At 44.5% G+C, this 19,352-nt stretch overlaps 1 protein-coding gene across 2 annotated transcripts in view; it reads left to right on the forward strand.

The window, feature by feature from the left end:
• npr2 (natriuretic peptide receptor 2) overlaps nt 1-19,352 on the forward strand; it is a 96,191-nt gene that overhangs the window by 44,244 nt on the left and 32,595 nt on the right. For both annotated transcript variants that reach the window (XM_054744691.2, XM_054744692.2), the window contains exons 8-15: nt 2,538-2,658; nt 3,327-3,401; nt 4,238-4,315; nt 7,848-7,952; nt 12,088-12,159; nt 12,778-12,937; nt 13,014-13,169; nt 18,786-18,954. In XM_054744691.2, coding sequence (XP_054600666.1) covers nt 2,538-2,658; nt 3,327-3,401; nt 4,238-4,315; nt 7,848-7,952; nt 12,088-12,159; nt 12,778-12,937; nt 13,014-13,169; nt 18,786-18,954 — 936 coding nt within the window. The remainder of the gene's footprint in view (nt 1-2,537; nt 2,659-3,326; nt 3,402-4,237; nt 4,316-7,847; nt 7,953-12,087; nt 12,160-12,777; nt 12,938-13,013; nt 13,170-18,785; nt 18,955-19,352) is intronic.

Raw genomic sequence — 19,352 nt, forward strand, 5'->3', positions numbered from 1 at the left:
ACCACATTATTTAATTAATTAGCTGCGTGTTCTCCTGTCCTACGGCCACACACACACACACACACACACACACACACACACACACACACACACAGGACCGTCTCAGCTGTTATTTTCGTTGAGTGTGCACGTACAGCATGCGTGCCTCGTGCACGAGCCTACTATTGAAGCTGCCGTTCTGCTTTTGGCCTGAGGGGGCAATCGCGAGCATAAAAATTGAAAACTCCGTAAATTCCCTTTAAGGGGTTGGATTGGGGGGGCTTAACCACCAGATAGTCCCTGAGCGTAGCCACAGCTGCAGCTCACCGCCCCCCACAGGGATGGGTCCGATGTGGAGATGTAATTACACCAACGTGTGATGATGACTAATAGCACTTTGACTGTACTTCAACTTAGAAGTGGGTAATTTAATCTTATGTGAAGCTAAAGCTGGATAAAAACTTAAAATATTAGATTATTTTTATTTAAAGTACCAGAAATCTTACTCTCAAATGACTCTTAACAGCATATCTTTTGTAGAACACTTTATGACATTAAAAATTATCTCATTTTGTAGAAAAATGTTAGCGTTCGACAAAGGGAGTGAAAGATGTTGGAGTCGAGACCGTTGGCGGCTCCGAGTTGATTTTGGAGTCTGCCGAGCAGCAGGAGTGTGAGGTGATGCTGAGCAGAGCGGCGCTGACTTTGTTGTTTTAGCGGAGGGGGTTGGTCCAGCAGGAAGGTATTCACAAATGGGAGCGCTGAAACAATAGGCCCAGTGTGAAGCCCCACACTTTGCCCCTCTGGCTGCCAGGAGTCTCTAAACAAGCCTCTTTAAATAGAAACGCACCTCCTCTTTATTTGGTGGTGTTGGACGCAGCCGGAGGGCTTTAATGTCCTCAGAAGGCTTGCAAACATGAGCGCATCGTTTACGTTGTGGAGCTGCCCGACAGCAAAGTTTGTACTGGTGACACAGAGGCAGAGAAGCCTGCACGTTCAGGGCCAAGTTGGCTGAAACACGGTGATGTGCGAGCGCTGCAATCATTCCCCGCAGACATCTGGAAGTGTTTTACACCTTTTAGATTGCCCTGGAACGCTCCGGCTCCTCTCAGTTTTCATTCTAAGTCTCTAACCAAAAAATAAATCCTTTCCCTCCAAGAAGAGCAAGCAAATACAAGCAAAATGAGGAGCGTTGCTTCTGAAACTGCAGGGTTTCACATCTGAATACTTTCTTGGGTGCGATCATTAAAATGTCATGAAAACAGCAGCTCCTGTGAGATTCGCCCCAGATGTGTTGGTTTGCTGGAATGCCTCTTCTACATGGAGGCTGCCGATCAGGCCGGCGTTCAGAATAAAACACCCAAACACTTCAGGAACATCACCAACGAGATCACGAGGAGATGGATCACTAAGATGTGTGGATATTCGGGGGCTTGCTGTCATTATGGAGCAGCTTTTACTCCCATCTGCTGCTTCTTGTTTCCACAAAAAGAGACAAAAACAATCAAATCAGTGGATTCCAGACCTCTCCGACCGCTGATGCTGGAATGTTGCTTTCACACAGCCTCCCTGTCCATCTACAGAACGTTTGGCCCTTGCAGATCTTTGTGGGACTGATAAAACCATCAGAATCCTTTCATTTTAGTGCCACTTATTGGAGCTTCGCTGTCATTGTTTCACCTAGAATTTTATTTTATTTGTTTTAGTTAATTGAAAACTAAACTTAAGATCATTCATCAACACCTGCAACAGATAAGAGAAGGTCTTGGATCTCAGAGCCGACCCAAACGCCTCTCCTTGGCCCTATCCCATCGGTTTGGATCCACGTGGCAGGGGTGAGGAGTGAGCACCACCTCAGCCCTGCCACGTGGACCTCAAGGGATAAACCATCAACACTGCTCAACGGTCATCTTTCCTCACGGGGTCACACCCATGAAGACAGTGGGGGGGGGGGGGGGGGGGGGGTGTAATCAAAACGAATAAAGGTGCAATGCAGCACATCGCCACAGGCTAAACTCTCCCAGAGTTACCACAAGTGCCACCCCAAAAATGTATTCGGCCCCATCTGGCCACCCCTATCAAAATTTTCTGGAGGCGCCCCTGTCGCTCTTCTTTCATTTCTGGATTTAAAAATCTTTCTGCCTTTGAAATCAGCATCAGTATCATATTTTAATACATCCAGGCTACTTGTTGGTGCTTCTCTGTATCAGCAGCACTGACATGTGCAAACATTCATCTTCCTGCTTATTGAAACTTTAAAAAGTTGCTTTCAGTTTTGCCAAACTTCAGTTATGGATGTGTTGGATTAAGTCGGAGCAGCGGGATGTGCGGATCTCCAGACTGCTGTCTCAGTAAATCCTGGATTCAGGGCAAACGGAGCAGATCTGCTCCGTGTTTGAGGTGATTTAAGACCAAATCCATGCTAACATCTCACAAATCCCACTTCTTCTAAACTAAACGTTGAATCGACGGCTCGCCCGTTTCTTTCATCCCATTTGTTTGGGAAACATCGGCTTCTGTGTCCTCGTTGATCCTCATACCTGTTGCTGTAATTACAGGAAACTGAAGCTGGAGAAGGAACTGGCGGGAATGCTGTGGAGGATCCGGTGGGAAGACCTTCAGTTTGAAAGTCCCAATAAATATCACAAACGAGCAGGAAGTCGACTAACCCTCTCACAGGTGAATCGGAGCTCTGTTTTCCCATCATCCTGGACGTTTGACTCGTTTTCCAGTAGGAGGCCCCTGGACGCGCCACGGCCGTAAAATTAGGCCCTGCTGGAATGTAAAACACTAATTGGATCTGTCTAAAGTTGTTTAAACACTCTTGCGCTGCGTGTTAAGATATGGCCACTTGTTTTTCTTAGAAACAGAAAAAAGCTGCAGCCCTGCGAGCGCTCCTAATCCTTTGTGAGTTTACACATTCCTGAGAGCTTTTCCAGCGGTTTGTTGAAGGTGGCCGGGCTTACAGCGGCAGAGACGAATTAAAACCGCGGTTAAAATAAGCTCTGGTCTGGGCCGCGCTCCATTAATGCCTCCGCACGGCCTTCCAGGACCGGGCTCTGTCTTCTGGAGGCTTTGGATTCTGAAACGCTCGAGCACACACCTTTTTCACGACAGCTTTCCAGCCCGGTTCCTGCTGTAGTCTGTGGAAAACAACCTTTAACCCCCAAACTTTGTGTATTTTCCACGCCAGCGTGTATTTAGCTGAGCATGGGGACGGACACAGAAATCCCTGTTTGGGAATTTATGTTGCATTAAGGTGGAATTTGATTCCCAAATGAAGTTTTTTTCTCCTATGTGGACTAACAGACGACTTTTCTTCTCGCTGCTCCCTTCCATCTTCTCAGAGAGGCTCCAGCTACGGCTCCCTGATAACTGCCCATGGAAAATATCAGCTGTTTGCAAAAACCGGCTATTTTAAGGTAAGGCTTAGTGAGTTCTGACATTTTCAACTCCTGCACACACTCCTTCCCCACCCACACACATGTGCACAGAGAAAGCTGGAGAGGCGAGAGGAAGAGAGTGCGTGGGCGAGTTTAGGTAGCTGGTTTTAATGTGAGCTGCAGAATGCGTCAGTTTCTTCTGGTTCTAAACTCCCGCCTCGTAGTCTGGACGCCGCCATCGCATTGTTGCTGCTAATGCATCCGTGTGAGAAGGAGGAGGCGTGAGGAAACGTGACATGAACGCGGCGCTGGAATTAAAGTCTGTTTACAATAGAATGATGCTCGTTATGTATATATGTCATGGGTTTTCCACGGGGAGGTGCAGGTACGACTCTCAAATCCAAGCCAGACCACAGATGATTGAATCCAGAGAACAAATGCAGTTGCACAAGAGCCGTGAAAACGTGCAAATACTGCAAAATCAGCCTTTAATTCTGCAGCAAGATGCAAACACTCAGTATTATCAGCTCCTAACATGCATTTTATATTACATAAAGCTTACAGGAACGCAATCAAACGCACAAACGTGCAACCATGTTTGATCATTACAGCAACAGTTTTTACTCCTAGAAGGTCACCGCTGTGGCTCGGAGAGATTGCATCCTTTGTTTACAGCTTCTCAAACAACACACGCGGTTCTCCCTCTGCAGCAGACGGAAATAGGCTCCGCATGCACCTGCAGGCTCAACCCAGCGCCGCCTTCCTCCCTTCCACCGTCTCTCTTTGTGCTTTTGTCGAGCGTGCTGCAGCTCCCTTCTCTCTGAATAAAGACGTTGTCTGCTAACTCTGACTGGTTTCTCTGCTGTTGCATGCAGGGGAACCTGGTGGCCATCAAGCACGTCAACAAGAAGAGGATAGAGCTGACTCGGCAAGTTTTAATGGAACTCAAACATGTAAGACTTTTCATGCTAAATGCCAACATGATTTATTCTTCAATGCAGAAACGATTTGGTCTGAACAAAGTGCAAGTGTTGGTTTTTATTCGGCTCAAATTCATGGATGTTTTATAAAGCTGTAATTGTGACTTTAAGGAATATTAAAGTTCCTGATTCAGATCCCAATAACTTACTATGCTAACTAGGTTAGCGATGGGAATTCCGGCTCTTTCGGCTCCCAAGTGGCTCCTCAGATTTTCTGTTGTGTAGAGTACATTTATCACCCAAATAATGCAAAACTATAAGTAAAATGATTTACTAATGTAAAAAAATGCAAATATCAAATATTTATCACTTCTATGGATTTATTAACTGAACACTTTAAGAAATCTCAACTTTCCGACCGCTGTCGCTCATTTTCTCACCGTCTTCGTCGCACTCATTCCCTCTGGTCTCCCTCCGCCCGGTCTGAGTCTGATCCTCCCTCTTTCCCGCCCCTGCTGCTCTGTGTGTGGACAGTCTGGACACGCAGGTACACATGTAGACCAATCGGCTGTGGCGGGGGATGGGGTGTGTGTGTGTGTGTGTGGGGGGGGGGGGGGCGGCTCCCGATGACGAGCCGGTGCAGGATCGGCTCGGGGTCCTTCGACTGCCGATGACGTCAGAGTAGTTGATTGGCTGAACATGAAGCTTACGGGATTATCACGTTATGATTCTGATTGGTCAGAACAAACTTGCGGTCGTAGTCTTAGCGGTTGTAGTCCTGTAGTCCAAAAATCAACACTTATTGGAGAAAATGTGTTTGAATTTCTAAAGGAAATGTAAAATATAAGCAAATGATAAACTGTGACCCTCAGAAGCTCTTGATGTTGATGAAATGGGGCAAAATAAAATATAAGAACTTTATTGAAAGACACCAAGCAACATTTAGAGTCAAAGAATGTATTTAGATACCAACTAAGGAAATATACAGACGAACTCCACATGAACACTAACAGATGTGGCTTCACATATAAGAACTGTTTGTTTGTCAGTCCGATGTTGGTTTTATGCAGTTTCACATTCTTTACAAAACAAAGATAACATGGTGTTTTATTAACAAATTACAGTTATAAAGAAAACATTTAGGTGATAACAAACAAGAATTTATTAACTAAACTGCTGATGTCTTTCCTAAACGTGTGTGTGAAAGCCGATTAGGTTTGCAGTCATGTGACGTCATCGGCAGTCGAAGGACCCCGAGCCGATCCTGTACCGACACCGGCTCCCGTCGTCCACTTCACAGAGCCGGCCCTTAGAGCCGGTTCGTTCGCGACCGACACATCACCAATCTAGGTAGCTTGGCAAGCTAACAACAAGCTAGATTTTTCGCAACTTTCAGAAGATCTGAACAGCTTGATGCTGACTTACAATCAGATGGAAACTCGTTATTAGCTGCTTTATTTGGTTTGGGCCGACTAGAAGGGTAAAATGGGTCAAACAGCCAAAATGTGCAAAACTCTTATATGAAGAAGATGAGTTTAAATAAATGTGGCTGCTTTTCCTACACCATCAACAAGAGTACCTGAAAGAAATAAACATTTATTGGTAGTATTTTCCCAGTTGCTATGAATGGATTCACCCTTTCGGTTTTTACGATGTACAAGATTTCGTCTGACAGCATGTTAGTTTTTGTTTGGAGACGAGAAACGGACTCGTGTCTGAATGTGGATTTTTTCTGACTCAGCGTGACAGCAGAGGTGTCGCTCACTATCTTTCATGTCAGAAGCCTTTTATTAACATCTTTACCGGAGAGCCGCGAGGCGCTGCAGCTTGTTTTTCATAACAAAACGGGAACGTCCTCAACCTGATATCGGCCACAGCAGCTGCTGAGGTAAAACCTCCTTCAGGCTGGGAAATATTTACGAGTAAGCGATAAGAAGGCTGAAAACTCCCAAGTAAATGCGGTTTGGTGATGGAAGCAGAATGGCACGGGGGGTGGGGGGGTGGGGGGGGGGATTCCTTGTGTTCTATTAGATCAGGGGTGTCCAATCCTGGTCCTCGAGGGCCAGTATCCAGCACGTTTTCGTTTAACCTGCTGCAACACACCTGATTTCAATCAGCAGGTGATTAACAGGCTTCTGCAGAGCCCGATGAACTGCGGCACAGGTGATTCAACCAGCTAATCAAGCGTGTTGAAGCAGAAAAACCACAAAACCTGCTGGTTACCGGCCCTCCAGAACCGGGATTAGACACCCCTGAATTAGATTCAACTCAAGTTTATTTATAAAGCGCCAAATCACGACAAGAGTCGTCTCGAGGACCTTCACACAGTAAACACTCCAATCCAGGTCAGGTCATTGAGCCAATCAGTAAAAAGTTTCCTACATAAGGAACCCAGCAGGTCGCATCGAGTCACTGACTAGTGTCAGAGTCTTTACAGCAACCCTCATACTAAGCAAGCATGCAGCGACAGTGGAGAGGAAAACTCCCTTTTAACAGGAAGAAACCTCCAGAGGACCCTGGAGGTTTCCTGAGTTGGGAATGAGACCGGCAGGCGTGGACTGGATGGATGCTGGTGGAGAAGACTTTTGGCTATTTTCTTTTACATTTAATCTACAGCAGTCTAGTTAGATTCTGGGTCTCGGCACAGAATTATGGGTCATTTTGTGTGAGCTGCAGTCCGCTGGAGGGGAGCGGTTAGTGGCCACCGGTCAGCAGGCTGCTGTCAGAGTTGGCAGCTTTTAGATACCCCGGCGGCCTGATCGCCTGTCAAACCTCAGCTCACCAAAAAGCCAACCAGATGGAGGAAGAGACGGGCCTGCCAGAGGAAACTTAACTGCTTCTCTTCCAGGGAGCAGCAGGGGAACATATATGGGCCAAAAGGCAGGCTAACAGCATCTCCTGAGTCATGAAACAGGAGCCAGCGACGCTCGGCGTGACAGCGACTGTCACTTACAGAAGGAAGGAGCTGTGTTGAAACGACGTTCAGCGCTTTAGCGGTTAAAGGCTGACTGCAGACTCCTGTGCTCACGCGCTCTGTCTGCGTTTCTGTGTGGAGGAATGAAAGCAGGAGGATTGTGCTGCTTGTTGCTACAAAAGAACATTTCACACGTTCTTAAGGACAGAATCCAGCAGCAAATGTCCCTCCTGAATCTCTTGACCTCAAACATCTGCGCCGCCGCTCGTATTTTAATAGATGTTTCACGTTTCTGCTTCAGGAAGACCAGAGTGACTGGAGACTTTTTCTCTGGTGGAGAAGATCTACTCCTCATGCTAAAGAGCGGATCTTTTAATCCTCCCCAGCACACTGGCCCATTCATAACCTCCGAAGGGCGATTCATGCGTTACGTGCGCGCGTGTCAACGGTGAGCGGCGCCGCAGCTCGACACAGCGAACGGCACAAGCAGGTCGACTGCAAACAGACGGCTCTGCTGAAAGGTTGGCAGCGTTAATCCAAAACCGGGTGCACAAATGAAGCGTCAGTCCTCTGTTTCCATGGAGTTTGGGAATGTGATGGTTGGAAAGCACGGAGCTAACAGTTGCCATGTGTTTGTGTGGTTGTTTTCAGATGAGAGACGTTCAGTTCAACCATCTGACCAGGTTCATCGGGGCCTGCATCGACCCTCCCAACATCTGTATCGTAACAGAGTACTGCCCCCGGGGCAGCCTGCAGGTAACATCTGCAGATCACATTTGAATCATAACCCAGTTAGTGTTAAACGTTTTTATGGTGCAGACTGATTTAGTTTTACTAGAAGGCTGTTTTATCTCTGCTTCCTACGGAAGCGTATGTGTAGCAAAAATCATGTTTTTACGCAGTCGCAGAAATGATATTTCATTTTCATATCACCACTGCTGTGTTTCTTATTTACTGGACTAATGGATAAGCTCAATATTTCTTAGAGTTTAGTGTTTTCTTCATCCACGTGTGCTGAAAAATCATCCGTCAGAGGAAACAGAAAACAGTTACGATTGTTGGAAAACGCACAACCACGCTCAGAATGTTACTGATAACAGACGCGCTGATTTGCTATCAGTTTTTTTACATATTTTCATTTTGTTTTCCAAAGTATTTAGAGACAAACGGTAAACACGTCCAGGGCGTTTTCCTGGTTTTTAAAAGTGTTACGGCGGTAGGAGTGAGCGCAGCAGGAGCCCGACGCTTGAGCTGCTTTTGTGGCGTGTTCTCCGCCCACTCTCGGTGTCGGTACAGCATCGGCTCGGGGACCTTCGACTGCCGACGACGTCAAAGTAGTTGATTGGCTGAACATGAACCTTACGGAAGTTACGTAATCACGTTACGTTGTTAACACGTTACGTTGGCCCAGGCAAATGTTTCTGTTGGAAAGATGGACAACTTTTACAAAGAAATCCATCATTACCTCTTTATACACTTTTAGCATAGAGCTGCATGTATATTAGGGCTGAAAGATTAACTGCATGTGCAATTAAATTGCGATGTGAAAAAAGGAGATTTTCTAATCGCAAAGGCTGCAATTTGGCAGCGAGTGGTTAGCGCAATGCTAATATTCATGGAAAAACCCATAGAAATGCTAATGCTAATATCGCCGATTACATTATTACAAATTATGAATTAGAAACGTGCCAAATGATTACATTTGGAGTCTAATAGAAAGTAAAACTACCATCAATCAAATAAGTACAGACAGGTATTTTAGTAAAGCCAGAAAACTTTTAACTCCAGAGTTTTGGCTTGCAGCTATGAGCGTACCTGAACTACTCATGGACAAGACGTCAAAAACTCTAAACACAAAATACTTCAATAAACGGGACACACTTCTTTCCTGCAAATACAATTTCACAGGTGTTGCTAATACCTATGATCCTTCAAGGTATGTGCTCAAAGAGGAGTTCAACATTATGAATAAAATAGTGTTTTATTTTACAAATACCATTATAAACACAAACTTACGTCTTAAGAAACATTATTTTAATAACGAAACTGCTAAATTCTTTTCAACAGTATAGATGTGTAGTGTATTTTGTCCGAGTGGGTTTGCCGTACTTTGACGTCATTGGCAGTCGAAGGACCCCGAGCCGATCTTGCACCCGAGCAGATCCTGTACCGACACCGGCACCGTTGGTGAGTGTGAGGCAGATCGACTGATAGCGACTTACCGTAATAAAACTTCTCTTCCTTCAAAAACCGTTGGAGTTTTTCTGATGACACAAACTGTTGTAGAATCGCAGTAAATCAAAGTAAGCCTTTCGGCTTAGTTCGGTGTTAAGCTCCATTCATGCCGAGGAACGCGGGTCAGAATCTGTGTGGCTGCACAGTGGAGCAGATCGGGATGTGGAGCTGCTGAATCTTCTTGCATGGTGTCCATTTCTTCCAGAAACCGCATGAGGACCACCGTGAAGTTGAAGAAGTTGCACGAGCCATAGAAAGTGAGAAGTGTGGCAGCTAGGGGCATCCGGTTTATTTTGAGATAAAACCCGTGTTGCGTCGCCACTTTTGTTGTTACCAATGACAGCGATGTTAGTTGGAGGAGATGAGTGTGGCTTCGTTTACCAGCTCCTTTCAGGAGCAACTTTGCGGAGATGTTCTGTACACGATCCAGTCTGTAAACGGCAGTCCGTCCGGAAGCCACGCAGGTTCTGGTCCGCGTCTGTTTGCACTTGGAGTGAACGTGGCGGTAGAGCGGTGTTTGTCCGCGAGGTCGGCACGGCTCCGCGTGGCGAAATTGCGTCATTTTAACAACCACGCCCCTCTACCGCGCCTCCGCACGGCCCAAAATTTACGCACTGCGCACCTAGGAAATTTTCTAACCACACGGACGGTCGGACGCGGAAAAACTTGGCGGACCGGCAAGAACTAGTATGGCAGAAGTTCATAATAATAATTCTTGGAGAGAAATAGCTCGCACTGTCGGAAAAGACGAGGATGCTGTTAAAAATGCTGGAATGCCATGTTGTAAACAGTAATTTCTACTTCTACTATGGTGTAGTGTTGGATGCATGCCGTAGAGCTCCATACTGCCCCCCACAGTTTGGGAGAATATTGGCTCACCGCAGAGACGAGCCGCACGAACCATAAACGCTGCGAGTTGTGAAGCGCGTTCCCTCCGTGAGCCGCATCACCAAGCGGAAAGTAAACACGTCAAGCATAAACCAAGCTTTAGTCCCTACACCCCCAGCAGGTCCCTGAGGTCCAGTGACCAAAGCCTACTGGTTGTGCAGCACCAGGTTAAAGGTCAAAGGTGACAGATCATCTGCTGCTGTGGCCCCCAGACTCTGGAACTCTCTCCCCCTGAGCCTGAGATCAGTGGACTCAGTGGTCTCCTTTAAAAAGCAGCTGAAGACTCACTTGTTCAAGCTGGCTTTTGTATGACCTTCTTCACCTCTCTCTCTTTATTCTGCTCTCCCCACCTGTTCCACCTTCCTCAGGATCCACTGGTTTCCCTCTTTCCTGTTCACTCTCTCTCTTTCTTAACATTTTTTTAATCACAATTGTTTAGTTTTTGCTCATTTAAAATATAGTTTTAACCATTTTCTAAATGCTTTTTTAAAATTTAAAATTTTTTGTTTTTGTGAAGCGCCTCCTGATTTTTATCTTGAGAGGCCCTATAGAATGATACTTTCTACTTCTGTAGATTTCATTAGAGTATTAGCTTCTAGTGTTTTGATGTTATGATGTCATTTCCTGACATGTTTGTAAATGTTACAGTACATTGCAAATATAGCGCTGTAGCTTGATCTGAAGAAAATCGTGAATCGAGTTGAAATCAGAATTTCTGCCAGAAATGTTGTAAATCAGTCGTTTCCTAAAATCAGCAACAGACGGGCTCCTGGTTAGGGTTAGGTTCTGGTGGTGTTCATAAACTTTATTCACAGAAACAATGAGATGGAGTCTATTTTCAGAAGAGCTTTCTATGCTTTGAACCGCGTTGTTTTTCACAGCAGACGCTAACCCGACAATCTACTTTTGCTGGAAATGGCCCGTGTGTGTTTAATTCAATTCAATTCAATTCAATTCAATTCAATTCAAGTTTATTTATAAAGCGCCAAATCACGACAAGAGTCGTCTCAAGGCACTTCCCATAATAAACATTCCAATTCAGGTCAGTTCATTAAGCCAATCAGAAATAATGTTTCCTATATAAGGAACCCAGCAGATTGCATCAAGTCACTGACTAGTGTCAGTGACTTGATGCAATCACTTACTTTGATTTACTGTGATTTAGCGCCTTCTCAGGGTTCTACAGCCCCCCAAGGCACTTCACAATACGATGTAGCCACAGCTGCTCTGGGGCGCGCGGACAGCGGCGCCACCGGTCCCTCAGACCACCAGCAGCAGCAGGCAAGGCGGGTTAAGTGTCTTGCCCAAAGACACAACAGCAGTAGGAGCTGGGATCAAACCTGCAACCTTCTGATTACTGGACAACCCACTCCACCTCCTCAGCTACCGCTGTCCCGACGTGATGACATATTTATTTTGAACTGATGAGAAGTTCTCCGTGTTATAATCAAACTGGTTCTTGGCCTCCTGACTTTAACGAACACGGAGGAGGCGGGACTTCATCAGCCTGACTCTGCGCAGGACATTTAGGCAGATTTGATGTAGCTGGATGTCAAAGCCGGACCTAGATTCCAGGAAGGGGGCCAGATTCGGGGCCTTTGACTCGTTCGTTTATCTCCGGCTGAGCGTGAAGCATGAAGATGACCAGAACAGAGAAGTGCTGGTTCTGCTCATCCTCCTTGAAGACATTATTTTGCAGAACTGAGTTGATGAGAAGTTACAAGAGATGAAATGTTCCTACAGTTTTGCATCTGCCCTTGCTTTTCAGGACATTCTGGAGAACGAGAGCATAAACCTGGACTGGATGTTCCGCTACTCGCTGATCAATGACATAGTGAAGGTAAGTGGCCTTCAGGCCGAACGCACAGCTAGCAAACAACCCAGATGTCCACGGCGGATTATTGATTCATATCACGAACGCCGGCAGAAGCTTGCTTCTTACAGATGTGCACAGATTTGTCCTGGTTGCCATGGTTTCACATGGACAGGAAGTCGACAGAGGCAGAAAAGGAAAAAATCAGATCTTCAGCTGAGTGTTCAGCAGGAAACTACAGTTATTAAAGCTAAAACGCCGTCAAATGTGTTGCTGAAGTTCAATCGGAGCCGGTCGTGGATAACGAAGCAGCTTCTTTGTAATCTCTACAAACAAAGACGGCCTTTAGTCAGGAGCTGGACGACATGCACGGCTGAGCGCTTTGGTTAGACCGGTCCACACTGATAGAAATGTTCTGCAGAGAAGATGTTTGACTCACTGTTTCCACCAAGTTGAACACGAGAGCAGCGAGGACTCGCCTTCCCCTTCCCAAAGGAATGAACGGTAGTTTCACTGAAATGACTGAGCCGCCCTTCAGACTCCTGCAGCAAATTTAAACCTGCCAGGCTGCATTATTTCCATTTGTTTGTTGCTTTGATGAAGAGAAAAAAAGAGCAGTTTTAATGCTTCGCTTTTCTGCACCAGGGAATGAACTATCTCCACAACAGCTACTTCGGCTGCCACGGAAATCTGAAGTCATCTAATTGCGTGGTGGACAGTCGATTTGTTCTGAAAATTACGGATTATGGCTTGGCCAGCTTCCGCTCATCCTGCGAGAATGACGACTCGCACGCCCTCTATGCAAGTAAGTCTATTTCTTGTTTTCAATCCCAAACCCGTCGGCTCGTTGTTTATTTGTTGTTGTTTTTTTCTCCACTCAGAAAAGCTTTGGACAGCTCCTGAGCTGCTCATTTACGACCGCCACCCCCCTCAGGGGACTCAGAAGGGTGATGTGTACAGCTTTGGCATCATTCTACAGGAAATAGCTCTGAGGAATGGACCTTTCTATGTGGAAGGCATGGACCTCAGCCCTAAAGGTAAACACCAGCCTTCTTCAAAAGCGTCTCAAGGACTGCAATGACCAATTTCACTTAATATGGTAAATGAACTGTATTTGATATAGCGACTTCTAGAGTCCTGGAACCCCCCAAGGCGCTTTACAACACAACCACTCATTCACCCATTCACACACACATTCACACACTGGTGGGGATGAGCTACGATGTAGCCACAGCTGCCCTGGGGCGCACTGACAGAGGCGCCACCGGTCCCTCCGACCACCACCATCAGGCAAAGTGGCTTAAGTGTCTTGCCCAAGGACACAACGACAGCGACAGACTGAGCTGGGCTCAAACCTGCAACCTTCCGATTACGGGGCGAGCGTTTAACTCCTGTGCCACCGTCGCCCAAATTCATCTGCTATAAATCTGCACATTAACATGGTAGGCATGCACACCAAAGACGAAGGAAGGACGCTGAGAAATCTGTGCAAATGCAAAAACACGGAAAATAAGCGGGGTCCTTCCACCGCGACAGAATTCAAGCTGTGTGCTTTTCACTGGCGTTTGAGAATGGAGCTCTGTGAGGTCAAACTACTTTATATTCTCTGGCAGACATGCACTGAAGCCAAGAACACATGATGACCAGACGCCCAATCAGGTGGAGTCCCACAAGCTAGCACAGGTCGTACCTGAGACATAAAAACTGGATCGTATCAAACGACGACAACAATCCAGGCCAAACCATCAGTAGGGATGAGCATTGTTGACGAGTACGAGCATAAAACAAGTAAAACCCGTGAATATCTGCGTCTGTGCTGAAGGAAAATCCTGACTGTCTTCACGCTCTGTGATTGGCCAGTCACATAGAGCGCCCGCCCCTCCCTACACACAAAAGCAACAGACGACCCGGCCCGCAGCTGCTGTCCCACACACACACACACACACACACACACACACACACACACACACACACACACACACACACACACACACACACACACACACACACACACACACACACACACACACACACATACACTGGTACACGGTTGGAGTGGATGGTTTTCAACACGAGCCACAGATCTAAGTTGTTATGAAAACTTAGTGGAACCTAGCTGCACTAGTAAGCGTCTACGGAGCCAGCTCTGGCGTGAGTTAACGTGATGAGCAGCTCCTGTCTAACGGGGACAGCGGGCGGAACAGGACCCGACTGGGGAGATTCCCCGTGGGCCGGTCTGGTCGGTGTTTTGGGCCGGTGTTGACCCGTGGTACGCCGACGGTCACCTGCTGCTGATGAGAGGATTTCTCCTGTCAGTGTGGAAGGACCAGGTGAGCTGCAGCCAATGAGCTTTTGTTAGAAACACTTTGTATGCCCAGGCTGCAGTGACCTGTTATTTATAGTTTATAATTAATATTAAGTGAATGCACAAAACCCACAAGTGATGTAAAATTAGATTAAATACGCCTGAATATTTTCTACCTTCCAACAAATTTGATTATAAGATTTATGGAAAGAAGAGTAGTTATGATTCGAAAGGCAATCAAATACACACGATACCAAAACAGGATAAATATAAAGGAACGTTGTGTATCACTGTATGGAGACAAAATGTGGAATAAATTAAGTACCGAAATCAAGAATACCAAAACAATAAATACCTTTAATAAACATCAAAAATGAAACGCTTCGCTTATATGATGCTATGAGATGAACGTATTTATGAAGTAGAGAGAATGAAGGGAAAACACACATTGTTTGTTCTACTTTGTTTCATTTTAGCTATTTTTGTGTGCGTGTTGTTTTGCATTGATTGTTTTCTCCTTTCATTAATATAAGAAGAAAAAAATATTTTTGGGCATTTTTATTTTCTCTCCATTTTTTTCCAAAGTTAAAACGGTAAACCAGGTCAGACATTTTTTTAACTATAATAACTTTGTTTGTTGTTCATTTTCTGTTGTCGCAAACCTATTTTGTTTTTATTTGTGAATAAATGAAGATAAACTTTAGAAAAAAAAAACTCAAGCCTGGAGGAGTTCTGCTGAGTGGTGACGTCTCTGACGTCAGAGACGTTCTCTGCTGTTTCCTGGACGCTGAACCAACAACAGCCTTCCCCGTCGTGAGTCCAGATGGGTGAGTGCATGAATGTTAGTGACAGGGTGACGTAGATCTGTCAGGATTTTCTAATCCTTTGAGTTTCACCGTCTGTTTTCTATCAGAAGCTAATGCAGGAGACAGGTGTAGGAGACTATTTTCACGTTCAGGCTGCGTGAAACTCCCAGACAGAGCCGTTAGAATCAGAAATAATGATTAAAAAATTTTTCAGTGGCGAACCTCTCTAATAATCCACAACAATAGCAACAAAGGAGATAATACACAGCAATAATGATGAGGCTCAACAATAATAAATGATTAAAAAACATCATAAGGTGGCATCACACCCAGGATCCTGAAAACGTGTGCCTGCCAGCTGTCTCCTGTACTGGGTCATCTGTACAACCTGAGTCTGAGTCACAGAAAATCCCAGGACTATGGAAGACATCCAGCCTGGTTCATCCCATGTGATGAAGGTCCTGAAGAGACTTGTCTTAGCCCAGCTGAGGCCGCAAGTGAGGATGTCTCAGGACCTCCTACAGTTAGCATACAAGCCACCTTAATATTTAATCAACAGCACCTCTCTGTAGTTCCTGTTCTACATAACACTAATGTAACTGATCATTGTCCAAATAATATTCTTACTGATGAAATTTGAAAAGTTATGAACAAGTAGAAATTACATTTAAGTAATGAGTCATCTTCATAATAACAACTGCACTAGTAGGAATTAATTCATGAAGGTGTCTCCATCCTTCAGTGCTAACCCTGACCGATTATCAACAGTTAAACCTCTGTCTTTTTGCAGAAACTCAAAAAAGGCTATCAGGCAAATATAATTAAAGGTGCGGTTGACTGAAAAAACATTTTAATGGTTATTTCTGATTATAATCTGAGTAATCAGAGAGTTTCATGCAGGCTGAACATGAAGATAGTCTCCTACACCTATCTCCTGCAGTAGCTTCTGATAGAAAACAGACGGTGAAACTCAAAGGATTAGAAAATCCTGACAGATCTACGTCACACTGTCACTAACATTCATGGACTCGCCCATATGGACTCATGACGGGGAAGACTGTTGTTGGTTTAGCGTCCAGGAAACAGCAGAGAACGTCTTGACTAGTAGACGCTAACCATTAGCATTAACAATTCCACCACACAGCAGAACTCCTCCATGCTTGTCTGATTTGTGGAGAGGAAACATCAACGTTGCAGAGCAAACAGAGTCGCTGGTAGAGTGAAGTTTTCTAAGCAAAATCTCTGAAAAGGAACAAAAGATATTTCAGGGGTTCAAAACCTTGCTAGAACGTAATCATGCCTTTCATCAGTAATTTATAGGATGTGTGTGTGATTTATATGTTAATACAGATGTGAAATCAATTCATGTAAAATTATCATGAAACCGTGATTATTTCTCAGACTGTAACCGTTCCACCAACGGTTATAATCGCTGCAACCCCATGTGGAAGAAGTGGAGAACTACAGCTACCTGAGTGTTGTGATAAAACAACAGACTGGACTGGGCTTCTAACACGGAGGCTGTGTACAAGACGGGATTGAGCAGACTCTACTTCTCGCAGAAGTTGAGATTCTTCTATGTGTGCAGCAAGATGTTGGAGATCTTTTACCAGTCTGTTGTTGCCAGCGGCTTCTTCGTTGCTGTTGTGTGTTGGGGCAGTAGCATCAGAGTCAGTGACACTACTTAATAACACCATTAGGAAGGCTGGCTCTGTACTTGGTCTCAGACTGGACACCTTGGAGACCGTGGTGGAGACGAAGATGCTGAATAAACCTTTATCCATAGTGGACCATGACTAGCACCTCCTCCATTACACAGTAGACAGACAGGCTGCTACAGCTCCGCGGTGGAAGGGAAAGATCCAGGAAGTCTTTCCAACCATATGCCATCACATTGTACAATAGCAACAACTAAAATCTGGTTCATAATATACAGTTGGTGTGCTTTCACGTTTTATACTTAATGGCCTTTTTTATATTGCTATTGTTTTTAACTGTCTTAATGTGTGCAATGCTGCTGCTACACTGCAATTTCCCAGCCTCGGGTCAATAAAGTCCATCCATCCATAAGAATAAGCATCTGTAACAATGCACAATAACAACGATAAACAACTATAACCATGCAAAATAGAAAATAAAAAGAGGTTAACTTTTACAGCTTGAAACAAATGTGCTTCCTATTTTTATTTGTAAGCATCAAGTTTATTTCTCCAGCACAATAAAGCCCAGGACACCGTACTGAAGAACACATCAAGGTCCATTCAACTTAGCCCAAGTGCCTGGAGTTAGCTTTAACATACCTTACTAGCATTAGCATCCTAAATAAAATAGCCTTTTGCACGTAAGTTGGACATTGCACTTTGACCAGTTTCTTTTCCAGACCCCACTCTTACGAGCAAAAATCCAACCTAGGAATGACTGAAGGAGAAACTGTACCAAAAATTCAATTAACACACTGAGAGTGTAAAACCCTCCTGGGTGTTTCCTCCAGGTGATTTGTTTGATTATAATCTTTTATTCACAGTCATGCTTGGTGCTGATTGCTCAAGAGGATGCTACTTATCCATCATCAGACTGAGGGCAGTTCAAGCTAACACCTGTTCTCCACTGTTTTTATGTAAAAACAGCATTATACTAAATATAAACTACTAATAACAGCCTATTAACAGGCTATCGGGACTCTTGATGGTATTCAGAAAGGGTTAGAGAGAGAGAAAAGGGCTTTTACAAAGCTCAGCTACATTTGAATGAAAGAGGGAACATCTGCGCTAACAAACAGCTGAATATTAATCACAACATTAACAAAAATATAATGCCACACAATATTAGCAATATTCATAAATACACGTGCCTTTGTGTTTTAGCTTTTTTCAGCAGAACATCCGCTGCACTTAAAGTCAGAAAAAGAGATAAAGACGTCCCACCGAAGGAGTTACCAGCTGTTCGTTAGCATGATCAGAGCGGCAGCCAGTTGTAATTAATCTCAAAACCAATCAGTCAAGAAAGTGAAAGAAAAACAAGTTTATCGCATAAGAACACAGTTAGAACACGTAAAATATTCCTGATGTTTCTAACTGATGTAGAAGTGGGGGTTTGTCCTTTTTTTTACAGCTAGCTTAATTTTTTAGCTAATCTTATCTTAGCTAATGCTAGCCTAGCTGGATCCTGGGAGAAACATCTGCATTTGTCTGAAAATGATTATATATATCAAATCTTTATTGGGAGAGATGGAGTGATGACAGGAATTCCAATTAACTTTTTGAGGCAGGAAAGTTTTTAGCGATTTTGAACAAAAGTCAATAAGTTATTTTACACTAACATGACAATTAAATCACTAAATTTACAAATAATAAAGGGTTTTGGTGATGTTATCAACATCTTTGATCAAAAACATATTTTATGTCATCAAAACTTAACTTTTTGTATGTTAACAAGTTAGCTGAAGACTTTTATGTTTATTTACATTATTTAGCATCAAATCATCAAGTCTTTAAAATATGCGTGTTGGTGTTCTGATTCTGGACGTTTCTGCGTCCCTTCAGAGATCATCCAGAAGGTGAGAAATGGTCAGAAGCCGTACTTTCGGCCAATAACAGATAACAGATGCCACCCAGAGGAGCTGACGATACTGATGGAGGGCTGCTGGGCAGAGGACCCCGCAGAGAGACCCGACTTTGGCCACATTAAAATCTACATGGCCAAACTCAACAAGTAAGACCACACTTCTATTCTCACGTCAATCTAAAGATGTTTTCATTTAAAGGATTAACTCACCTAACAAAACCGTTAAAATGGCAGAAACCTTCAACAGGCAGGGGCTGTTTTATTTAATTTGACTCAAATTTATGCAATGTTGACCATTAAAGTGTGAAAGTAAACCAACTCCAAAGCACAGAACGATTTCTTAATGTAACATTTGCTGTGTTTTCCATCTCCCTCAGATCTGAGATAATTGGACAAATTGAGAATGACAGAGCCCCCCCTGGCCAAACTATCACTCTGTCCTGCCAAGTCCGATAAGTGAGCGCAGAACCCTGTGTTCCTCCGACTGCTCTGATAGTCAATGCGTTTAGTCATTTTGAAAGAGCAAACAGGAAGAGTCATGTTCA

This window comes from Nothobranchius furzeri, chromosome 6, assembly GCF_043380555.1.
Source record: "Nothobranchius furzeri strain GRZ-AD chromosome 6, NfurGRZ-RIMD1, whole genome shotgun sequence".
In the NCBI taxonomy this organism is placed as follows: Eukaryota; Metazoa; Chordata; class Actinopteri; order Cyprinodontiformes; family Nothobranchiidae; genus Nothobranchius; species Nothobranchius furzeri.